Source organism: Marmota monax, unplaced genomic scaffold (assembly GCF_021218885.2).
Source record: "Marmota monax isolate L192 unplaced genomic scaffold, Marmota_monax_Labrador192_F-V1.1 WCK01_AAM20220418_F8-fsc00001, whole genome shotgun sequence".
Classification (NCBI taxonomy): domain Eukaryota; kingdom Metazoa; phylum Chordata; class Mammalia; order Rodentia; family Sciuridae; genus Marmota; species Marmota monax.
In genome coordinates, this window is record NW_026693777.1 from 32,157,023 (window position 1) to 32,169,547 (window position 12,525).

Below are 12,525 nucleotides of genomic sequence, written 5' to 3' on the forward strand. Positions count from 1 at the left end.
GAATATATTTTTTTTTTGATGAATTCTGCTAAGCTACCCTGACCTTTTTTATTTCCATAGCTTTTATTATAGGAATCTTCACTCTGATCCTAGTTATAGTTTCTGATGAATTGTACATTATTTCCCATGATAATTATATACTGTGTTCAGATGTTCAATCTTTTACTTGAATATCTAGGCTCCTAAAAACTAAGTGTACTGACATAGTCTCTCTGGAATAATTGATAAATAAGAAAGTTATTTCTTTGGATACAAGTAAAGGAAAACTTAACACAGAAAGGCTTAAGCCACAAAGAGTATTTAGTAACTCATTATGCTAATGAGACTAGGAGTGCTACTGCCAAATAAGTCACCAGAATTCCATCAACTTTACCCTGCTTCATTTTGGAGCTACTCCTGAATATATATTGTGGTTCCAGATATGGTATGTAGCTATCTTCTATTCATATTCAAAAATAAAGGACAAGTCTTTCTTTCCAGAAGTCCCAGTGAGTCTGTCCATTTCATTGACTGGTGATATTGCATCCAAGAACCTGAATTTGTACATGTGGCCATGCAGAGTCTGGCCAAACTTGTCACAGTCTCTTTCTTCCGGTTTCAAAGTATCAACTAAACATTCATTGCCTGGCAGAGAGAACATGAAAGTTTAATAAGCTTCTAATAAGACTGAAATCATGATTTATGTGCATAGCATTATAACAGCATAATTTTGGTTATAGTTTTAGCTATAGTAAGACTCAAGATTATTAAAATCAAGAATAAAAAAGGGGACATTTCTATCAACTACCAACCTTATAGAAATAGAAAGTATTATAAGGTAACATTATGTATAATTCTATGCTAGTAAACTATTTAGTGTAAATAGACAAAATTTCTAGCAATTATAAAAACGACCAAAAAAATAGAGTGTTCAAATAGATCTGTACAAAGTAAAGCACTTAAAATAAAAATCAGAAAACTGCACTAAAACAAACCAAAAAAGCCCAGAATAGATGACTTCACTGGTGAATCTACCACATATTAAAAGAAGAATCAGCACCAATTCTTCACAAATGCTTGAAAATGTAGAAATTTTCCAGTTCATCCTAAGAGGCCAGTATTATTCTGATATCAAAAGCACTATTAGGAAAAAGAGACGAATATTCATTACAAGTACAAAACACAAAAATCTTCAACAAAATATCAGCAAACTGAGTCCAGAATATATAAGGAGAATTAGATATAATGATAAAGTGAGATTTATCCCAGAAATTTAATTCTAACTGTGGTTACTCTTAAAGAGAAAGAGAAGGAGAGATGAAAGATGATAACAGAGGAAGTGGGGACAGAGAGTGGAAGAGAAAGATGGATATGTTGTAGCCATGTACCCAAATTTGCCTTCCTAGAAATGATGCACATTAATTAATAGAATAAAAGGGAGAAAGTACATCATGTGGTTTTTGATATACAAAAGGCATTTGACAGAAATCTAACAACCTTTTGTAATAAAAAGCACTCAGGAAACTAGAAACACAAGGAACTTTCTCAGTCCAATAAAGGAAACTCTAAAGAGCCCTCAGCTAATATTATGCTTTCTCCAAGATCAAGACAAGACAAGGATGTTACCTGCCACCACTTCTGTTCAACATTGTACTGTATGTTTAACCCATGACAGTCAAGAAAGAATGGGGGGAAAAAACATCCAAATTAGAAAGAAGTAAAATTCTCTGCTTGTGGTGACATGATGTGAACACAAACACACACACACACACACACACACAGTGTGAAGATGTGCGGGCTAAAATAAAGTCAATAGATAAAAATTGTTATGGAATTCCGTTAACTATAGTATCAAAAAGAATAAGGAATAAGTTTAACAACAGAATCATAATATTTGGGTGCTAAAAACTATAGTAAACCCTTGAAAGAATTTAATTCTAAACAAATAAATGGAGAAGACATCAATGATTATGGATTAGAAGATAATGTTAAAATACTTTTCAAGTTTACCTAACATTAATGCAGTCCCTAGTAAAATGCTACCTGTCTTTTTGTAAAAATTGACAGGCTGATTTACATGGAAATGCACAGGACCCAGAATAACCAAAACTATCTTGAAAAAGTCCAAAGGTGGAGGACTCTGACTTCTGATTCTGCAGCTTACTGCAGCAAGGGACACTGTCAAGAAAATGAAGACAACACTCAGGATAGGAGAAAATATTTGTAAACCACAGATGAGGGTCTGGTGTCCAAAGTCTTCTTACAAGTGAACCATAAAAAAGAATTCCAGTTTTTTTTTCAATGGCAGGATTTGAGTAGACATTTTGTCCAAATAGGATATATAAATGCTCAAAAAGTACATGAAAAAGATGTTCAGTATTATTAGTATTAAGAAGATTTGATTCACAGTGACAGATGCCCACTTTGATCATTCTTTTAAAAAAATGAGAAACAGGTGTTAGCAAGGATGTGGAAAAGTTAGCAACCAACAAAAACCAACAAAGTTGTTGTTGGGATTGTAAAGTAATGTAGCTGCTTTGCAAAACAGTTGAACGGTTCCTCAAAAGGTTAATTGATAGTATATGGGCTGACAGTATCCCTTCTAGGTAGAACTGAAAACATGGCCACACCAAAACTTCTCAGAGAATGTCCTCAGCAACATTATTCATAATAGCAAAAAAAATAAAATAAAATAATGGAAGCAATGCCCATCGACCAGTGAATAGATAAAAGTGGTATATCAAAATATTATTCAACAGTAAAAAAAACAGTGAAGTACTGATTCATGATACAGAGTGGATGAACATTGAAAACATGTTAAATGAGAGGTCAATCACAAAAGGCAGCATACTTTGATTCCATTTATACATTAAATGTCCATAATAGGCAAATCCATAGAAGCAAAAAGTAGTAGTAGTTACCAGAGGCTAGGGGGGAGAAGGATGGGGAATAATGCTAAAAAGTATGGTATTTCTTCTTGAAGTGATTAAAAAAAACTCAAATTAGTTGCATATTTGTGAATATAGTAAAAGCTACTGCATTATTCAAAAAACAGCAAAGAACCAGTAAGGCTATGTCAAAAGTACTGAAACCAAAACTCACAGACCAAGAATAGGAGACAATTCAACCTTCATTAAGGCACACAGCCACAGTGGATAAAATGCCCCACACATTTAAATCTATGAATTAGTAATGGCATGTGATATGGTCTAGATATCATTTGAGTGACCCTCAAAACTTTGTAGGTTGACATTTAGTCCCCATTTTCAGATGTTAATAGGGTGGAAACTTAATCCAATTATGGTGTTTGGTAGGGCCTTAGGGAAGTGATTAGGAACCATATAATGTAACATCAAAATTTATATCCTAACAACTTTTTATTTTGAAAACTTAGTAAAATGGAAGAGTTAAACATTTATCCTGCTTTTTTAGATGAACTGTACCTCAGTTCTTCAGAAATTATCTGGTTTTCAAGGTATCAGCATATAGATTACATTTTAGAAACATATACTATTTACAGATAAAATTATGTGATATCTGGAATTTTCTCTAAAGTATGGGAGAAGAAGCCCTGCACAGTAGCACACTCTTATTTTCTAGCAGATGCGAAGGCTGAGGCAAGAGGATCACAAGTTTGAGCCCAGCCTCAGCAACCTAGTGAGATCCTGTTTCAAAAAGGGGCTGGGGGTGTGTAGCTCAGTGGTAGAGGGCTTCTGAGTTCATCCTTGGTACTGCCCCAAAATTAAATAAATAAAATATGGAGGAAAGGTATAATTGTTACAAGGGTAGTGAGAAGGAGTTTTTGGAATGAACTGTTTAGTGCCTTGATTGTGTGGTGTTAGCCACAATCTATACATATACTAAAATTTATAAATTTATATAACTGACAGTAAAAGAAACAAAAATAAATTCATTGATCTTAATTTCTAAAATAAAATTTATATTATAGGGGAAATGAATTGAATAAATAAGAAAAGCCGTGACTTGTTAATATTTGGAGGTAGATGATGGCCCAGGGGTAATCATACTATTCTGCCTACTAAAAATTCATATAATAAAATGTAAAAAGTTGGAGCAATTGAAACCATTGATGGAAAATTTAGGAAGATAACTTTGAAGGTATCCTAGTGCTGCATACTTGCTTCGAGTAGCAATAATTGAAATATAATTAGACAAATTTATAAGGCAATGGAAGTATTATGATTAAGGATATTTTATATCATAAATACATATGTGAAGTTACTTTCAAAGTTTTGTTTTGCATTTATTTTATTTTTAGGATGAGAGAGGCTGCAAGAAAAATAGAAGAAAGGCATTTTTCCAACCATGCAACACATGTTGAATTTCTGCCTGTTGAGTGGCGGTCAAAACTTACTCTTGATGGAGGTATATTTTGTTTCAAAATCAAGATTTTTAGCCATTGGTAAACTTAGCAAAGTAAATGTAGAAAACTTTAGAAACAATTTTTGCTCGTTGGGAACAAAATACCTTCCATTTGATTTTCTTGGCTTATACTCACGAGTTGCTCTAGATTATTTAAGAAAATAAAATCCATTGTTTTGTTTTGTTTTTTAAATAATTGTATTGATTTTGTGTCATTTGGACCATCATATGATTTCACAGATACCACTGTTTTTGTATGTCTTCTGTGGGTTGGGGGTAAGGGGTAACATGGAAGGAACAAAAAAATTTCTAAAATCCATCTTTTCTAAATCCAGGTTACCACATTTATCATCATGCTAAAATGCCTCCTTGATGATTTTCAAGGATTCTTCCAGGTCTGTGATATTGTCTCATAGTCAGGAATGTCAGTTGTAGCTTATCAAGCTAAAATGGAATCAAAGGTTATAATGGGTTGTTAAACAAATTCTAGTGACCAAAAAAGAGCTCCCAGCAATAATAGTTCATACATAAAGTTCTGTAAAATAAAAAGTGTCCTTGGGCTTTCCTCATTCCCCTGATAAATTTCTTAGGCTATTCAGGGATGCAGACAATGAGGATGAATTAATATTTACTAAAACCACTGAGTTTGTCATTTCTGTTAGGTTTAAACTACTGTGGTAGTTTTGAAGTCACTATGATGAGTGAAAGAAGCCTATTGTGAAAAAATATATACTTGGTGCTTCATTTTTATGGTATTAAGAAAAGGAAGAACTATAGGAACAGAAGTCAGTGTTGCCATCTGATGGAAGGGGAAGGGTTTCAATTCAGAGGGGCAGCATGTAGAAGCTTTTTGGAAATTGAATAGTGCTGTATCCTGATCATGGTGGCGGTCGCATAAAACTGAATGCATTAGAACTCAGTCAATTTTACTTTGTAAGTTTTTAAATGATAATAAAAACATGCTCTAGCAAACATAAGGGTACTTATGAGTGGTGAAAGGCTAAAAACTTTTCCTTTAACTCAAGAATATGCTAAAGATGCCCATATTTAACATTCTGCTTTGAAGCCTCAGCATTGCAATAGTTTAAGAAAAAATAACAGTGATAAGGAATCAAAAAACATCTGATCTGTTTGTCTATCCACAACATATAAAAGAATACAGAAAAATTTTTAGAATTAGAGAGTTTAACAAGGTTGTAAAATAGAAGATCCATATAAAAGTAATTTCATTTCTGTATGTCTGAAACAAACAGAAATAACCAAAATACAAGGTCCCAAGAAATAACTAACAAAAGGTATATATTTATATTAAAAAATAAAACTTAAAAATATTAAATTTTACTTATATATAAATACAGATAATTTTCTTAGGTTGGATGATTTAATCTCATACAGGTGTTGATTATTCCAAATTGATGCATAGATTCCATGCAATTCTAGTCAAAATTTCACTGGAGTTTTTCATGAAACTTGATGTTTCTAAAATTATTACAGAAGAACAGAGGATCAAAAAGAACACAGAACAAGGGAGTAAAAGGGGAGTCATGACTACTAGATAGCCAGACCTATTATTTAACTTTTGTAATTAAAGCAGTTGAGTATTGGCAAAGGGAAGACAAATAGACCCCTACCCCAGAGTAGACTTCCTCAATAGACCTGTTCCAAATGTGGAAACCTTATATATTTCAGAGCTGGCATTACAGCTCATTGGTGAAAAGTAAGTTCTGTAAGTGTGCTTGGCAACTGGTTGTCCTCTGGGGAAAAAGGAGAAAAATAAAATCCCTACTTAGATTCTAGATGTATAAAAAATCATATTATGGAAGCTAAGACTTTAAAATCTTTTAGAAAAAACTCTCAAAAGAGTGTCTTTATGATCTCAGAGTAGGGAAGAAATTCTTAAAACATAAAAATATCTTAACTATAAAGTAACTTGGGTAGATTTGATTAGATTAAAATAAGGGCCTCTCTATCAATAAACTTTAGACCACAAAGAATGAAAGAGAGTCCACAAACTGAGGAGAAGTGTTGCCTCAGAGTAAGTCAGAGCTACCAAAGGTTTAATATCCAGAGTAAAGAACAGGAAAAAGGAAGAGGGAAAAAGTATGTATAGATCATATAGGAGAAATACATAACACTAATAATCAAGGAGGATACAAATTAAAACCACAGCAAAATATCATTCACAGTAATAGGAGAAAAATTAAGAAAATGGCAGTGCCAAGTTTTCTAGTGAAGATTCTCATTCACTGCTGGTAGAAATTTAAATTGGTACAATCATTTTGAAAGGTGACATTATCTTATAAAGTTGGGTGTGCATTGACAGATACTGTGGCACAGCAATTTCAGTCCTAAATATTCACCCTAAAGAAAATCATAAAGAGCTAGAAACAACAAATATGTCTCTCAAAGGAGAGGATAAATTGTGTTCAATGTGTGGACTGGGTTGTAATCAGCAGTAAGAATGAGTAGAGGGCTGGGGTTGTGGCTCGGTGGTAGAGCACTCACCTAGCACATGCGGGGCCCTGGGTTCAATCCTCAGCACCACATAAAAATATATAAAATAAAGGTATTGTGTCCAACTACAACTAAAATAAATTATATATAATTAAGAAGGAGTAGAATACAGCCAAATGCATCAACATGGGTGAATCCCAAACCTGATGGAGAGGGAAGCAAACCATGAACAATTAATACAGTGTTCAGAATCAGGCGAAATGGAATAAAATATTTAGGTACTGGCACATAGTAAATGCTATACATACAAGTCATTGACTGTAGTTATTAATATTATTAAACATGTAGTAAATCTTTAAGGAAAGAAAAGCACAATTAATCCCAGCTTCTCTTTGGTGATTATATCTAGGAAAAGAGAGAGGTCTGATAAATTGTTTTCTATGTGTGGACTGGGTTGTAATCTATATTGTATATTATATTTGTATATATTATAATATATATTTATTTATATATATATATATATTTATATTTTTATATATAGTGGGCGTTAGACAATGGCAGTATTCGTTTTGTTTTTGGCGATGGTGCTAGAACTAGAGCTCAGGGCCTTACACATGCAAAGCATATGTTCTCTACCATCAGGTTACACCCCCAACCCAATGGCAATATTCTGAGCAATGTGGTAGAATTGTTTCCTTTTTGTAAATTGTTCTTTCAATTGCTCATATAATATATACTTCTTTTGTATGTATGTGAATTTCACAATAAAACTTTATTGAATGTATTAAAATGAGATTTAAACACTTTTTATATCAGCAAGGTAATCATACCTTTCACTTTAGCAATTTAAAAATAAGTATCATGTATAAATACGTTGTATGATCTATGCACAGCCACAATTTTTCCCTTTACATCTTTGAAAAGACTTCTCTAGTCTCTGCTTGTCATTGCCTTCCATTCCTTATTACATTGTATTAAAGTGGGGGAAAAAAATAAAAACAATATAACATAACTCAATGCAGTAAAAAACTGAAAGATAAAAGAAATTGGAGTTACTAAAATTGTAAGCCTTCTTCTGTCCACCTTGTGCTTTCAAGTAATGATATTCATCTATATATAGTCTTTTGTCATGTTTTTATTAAGAAATCTGAAGTTTTCTGCATACTTTTATTAGGTGACCTTTTTTTTCAACACAGTAAATTACCAGCTTTATCTTGTCTACTGAAGAATCCATTGCTAATTTATTTCACTTTATGCATACCTGTCATTGTACAATTCTTGCCCATAGAATCTTTGGTTCACTAAAGATAGATAAATGAAAAGCATGGGAAACTCTTCTTTTTTTAATTTGTTGCTGTTAGTGGCAGCAGGCATTCCACATGGACATTTCTAGGCCCAAGACACTTAGATCAAAGAAGTTTTGATGACAGTGGACTTCATCCTTTAATAATGTTCCTTTTCTTTTCATGTTCCCTTTTGTTTTTTATTGTTTGGGTTTATTGTTTTTCTTAGAGAGTTTGGCAGGAAGGGAAAATCTGTTAGAATCAAAGCCAGTCTTGAATATTTTAATTGTTAAATTGTTATAGAAAACAATTTTTCCCCAAACTAAAGACCTCATGTTTAATTTTGTTCTCATTTTGTTTTTGTAGATACTGTTGATTCCATTACTCCTGACAAAGTACGGGGTTTAAGAGATATGCTGAACAGCAGTGCAATGGACATAATGTATTATACGAGCCCACTTTATAGGGATGAAGTAAGTATCATTATCTTATTGCTGTTGAGTATATTTTCAAGTGATAGCACATAAATGACCTAAATTTTAACATCTTATGGTCTTTTTTAAAAAAAGCTAATGAGAAATTGTAGGAATCAGTTAAATAGCCTGTATTTAATAGTGAATTTGATACTTCAAACTAGACATAGTGACCCTTTCATAAATGGATAGTCCCTTGGGTAGAGGATTGCTTAGAAAATAGTTATTTGAAAAATACCAGTTTTTGCAAATCTCATTAATTATATCTCTGTTGTCTTCACAAAAGTTTGAGACACTTAAGAGATTCCCCTCAAATTATTTGTATGCAGTAGACTGACTTTCATTGCCCCACTTCTCTAATGGATCCAGGTAGCTGTCAAATGGTAGCGTTGCTCATACATCACCCCGATAACACTGAAGCAGGTAGGAGGTAAAGGTTTATTCAGTGGGGTGAGAGAAACTCAACCAAATGTGCCTTGTCACTTTTTTGGAGAAGGAATTCTGTTTCATAGGAATAACAAATACTTGTTAATTACCTAATATGTATTAACATCTAACCTCATAAAAACCCTGTGAAGTAAGTGGGATTAATATCCTCACTTAAAAGGTAAAGAAACTAATGGAAGGAGAGGTTAAGGGCCTTGCCCGAAGTGTCTCACCTAGGAAGTGGCAGAGCCAGGGTTTGAACCAGGTGATAGAGCTCCATAGCATGTGCTGTTCACCACTCCTCTCTTCTGTGTTCACAGTATGGCCAATCTTCTATCTATTCACTGGTTGTTTTGACTTCTCTGGGCCTTTAACTTTATCAATACATATTTAGTGAGTGCCTACTCTATACCAAATACTGGCTAACATTGGGCCACTTTGAACTGTTAGCCCTTATTAGTAGAGAGACAGGGAGTGTCAGTGTAGGTGTTTGAAAGTAAAATCAGTTGCTTTGGCTAAATTCTTTTATCAGGAATCTTAAGTAAAATTTCATATGCTAATCAGCTGCTAGAAGAAATTTTGAACTAAGGAAATTATCAACACATTTTATTGAAAATTTGTTTATTGAGAACTTATTATGTATAAGATAGGGTACACAGTGGAAGAGGAGGACAAAGATAGGAGGACCTACCCCCAAGAAGGTTTAAAACAGTGTGTTACAGTACAGTGTGTTACATGAGCACACAGTCCTGAAATGCAGTATCTGCAGAAAAGAAGTCATGGAAAGTTTTAAAATTGTTCTTTTTACTCCCTGAAAAATATTTTAGGCTTATTGTTATAATCAAGTTTGTATTTTCATATTTCTCCTTAATCACATATGGCCCCAGTTTTTTTTTCTAAAAATGCCATTGGAATTCTTCAAGTTGTATAGGGGCATACAGACTTCTTGATTCCAGGCCACCTGTAACACATAATTTTTGGATGACCTCTCCATCTGCAAAATGGGTGTTCTAACAGTAATTACTTTATGGGGTTCTTGTGCAGATTGAGATAATACATTAATGTGGCACATGGCAGTCAGTAATTAAGTTATTACAGTAATTAATAGTTATTACTGTAATAATAGTAAATCGTTTGATTCTGAATCCCATCAAAATTCTCCAGTTATGAAGCAGATGCACTACTTCCTGCAGACACCTCTACTTTGATAAGAGAAGGAAAGGCTTGATATTTCTATCAAATATCTTTTATTAGTTTTTAATCTAAAAACATTCCTGACTTCAGACAACTTGAAATGGAATGAAGCCTGGCAATAGGGTTTAATGTATATGTTGCCGAGAGTATACAAAGGTCATACTTTTTTTTAGTAACCTATAGCTATCTTTATAATAAACATGTAAACCATTTCAAAACTACTGAGTTTATTGTTTTATATGTATTAAATTAACTTATACATTTAGTTTTTTGAATATTTTCTAAGCACATTTTTGTTTTTCTAGACTATATAAAGTGACTTGAGTTCGCAAAGTTAGTAACAGATAGTATTGTTTGTGTCTTGTCCCTCCCATTTTTAATTTTCTTGGGGGGAGGGAAAAATGGTTCTATTCCACACCCCAGTTCTTTGTTCATAAATGCAAGCAAGAAATGGTGTAAGCCCAAATAATGTCTAAAGGAATAAAGAGAAGCAATAAATTCGAAATATAATTATAAGAGACAATTAAGAGGACTTGGAATGCTTTGTTATGAGTAATGACAAGTTTCGAAGAGGCAAAGATGACTTGTGATTTCTAGCTTAGGTAGCTGGTAGATGGTTCTGATATTAACCAGCAGTGGAAGAGGAGAAACTAGATACTTTTGTGGGTGAGAAGGGTAAAACATTAGAAAATAATGAGTTATGCTTGCTAAATTTTAGGTATGTTTAGTAAGATTTTTCTTCTGGAATTGTATAGTATAGACTTAGACAAACAAGGCTAAAAATTAGCTTCAGAAGCATTCATATTCAGGTTTCTAAAAAATGTAATGGCCTTGAAAAGTAAGATTGTCCAGAAAAAAATGTAAGATAGAAAGAGAAAAGGGTCCCAGTCAGATATCTGAGGAACTTAAGTTAGAACACAGGAAAAGAAATCAGACAGTAAGAAGATAACCAGATGAGAGTAAGTTGCTTAAAAGAAGAAACTGCACCCATTTTCAGATTAGGCAAAAAGGAGAAGAGATCATTCTATACAGAGGCTGAGAGTAAGAATTACAAATACTTAAGAGTTTTGTAATTGAGGGTAGTAAGAGAGCAATTAGAAGAGTTTGGACTGAACCATAGGGAGAGGAAAATTTGGAGGAAGAACTTGGCGTTCAGGAAAACAAGATGGAAGAGGTAAAGTTAAGAAGTTGTTTGAATGTAAATGGGTAGAACTTAAAAAGTTCCAGTTAAAATTTGGGGCACAATTGTTTTCAGTGACATAAAAATTTTGACCCAGTAACTGTGATAGGACTTAGGGCCAAAAGAAAATTTTAAAATGTTTGCAGTTGTAGTCAATCAAAGCTTCTGCAAGTTATCTTTCAGAGATAGAAGCCTTTTCTTTAGTTTTAGTCAATTTCATAATGTAAGAACTCAGTGGGCCATCTATGGTGGCAAATGCCTTTAATCCCAGCAGCTCAGGAGGCTGAGGCAGGAGGATCAAGAGTTCAAAGCCATCCTCAGCAAAAGTGAGGCACTAAGCAACTCAGCAAGACCCTGGCTCTAAATAAAATACAAAATTGGGCTGGGGAGTAGCTCAGTGGTCTAGTGCCTCTGAGTTCAATCCCCAGTTACCACCTTTCCCCAAAAAAGGGACTCTATGCTATTAATTTTAACCAAATTTAAGAATTATTTACCCAAAATATCAGAAAATTTAACCCATTTCAAGAGGAATATGCTTGAGTTAATCTCTTCACTGGAGTTCAGATTGTTCTAAGTAAAATCCTACAAAGGTTTTTATTGTTGATGTATGTGAGTTGTCTTCATCCTTCTAACAGAATGAAGACTGTTCCTTTCAGTGTTTACATATTAGGCTATGGATAATTTGAAGCACTATATTCATGGTGGCAATAAATTACAAATAACTCACAACATATTTTAGTCAGCAAGAAACTTAATTGTAAATAAATTATTGGCTTTATTCCTTCTACAATTGGCAGTGTTACTTGGACATATAAGTTTTAGGTATTTGGTGGAATGAATGAAGCTTTCCAGCAGAGCTGCTCTGGGGTACGTAAAGCCAGTGCATTTTTTATTTTGTTCATTCAGTAACTTTAAATATCATTCTGCATATCCTTTACATATATGTAGAAATGTTTATTTGGTTGGTTACCAAAGAAACCTCCTTCTGTCCTGGCTGCCATCTCCTTAATTTTTCTCCATTTCTCCTTCTATACCAGTATTGGGCAAGGTCTGCATTGAACTTATTGGCAGAAGTGAGAAACAAAAAGGGAAGAAAAATATGGCCAATTCTACCATATTGTCCACACAGTTTACAAAACTAGTATAGGTCTGA

At 33.4% G+C, this 12,525-nt stretch overlaps 1 protein-coding gene across 7 annotated transcripts in view; it reads left to right on the forward strand.

Annotated features, from left to right (window-relative positions):
- The window catches only part of Ddhd1 (DDHD domain containing 1), a 76,600-nt gene that overhangs the window by 39,514 nt on the left and 24,561 nt on the right, over positions 1–12,525 (forward strand). For all 7 annotated transcript variants that reach the window (XM_058584650.1, XM_058584651.1, XM_046461126.1 and 4 more), the window contains 2 exons: positions 4,259–4,365; positions 8,466–8,572. In XM_058584650.1, the coding sequence (XP_058440633.1) occupies positions 4,259–4,365; positions 8,466–8,572 (214 nt within the window). The remainder of the gene's footprint in view (positions 1–4,258; positions 4,366–8,465; positions 8,573–12,525) is intronic.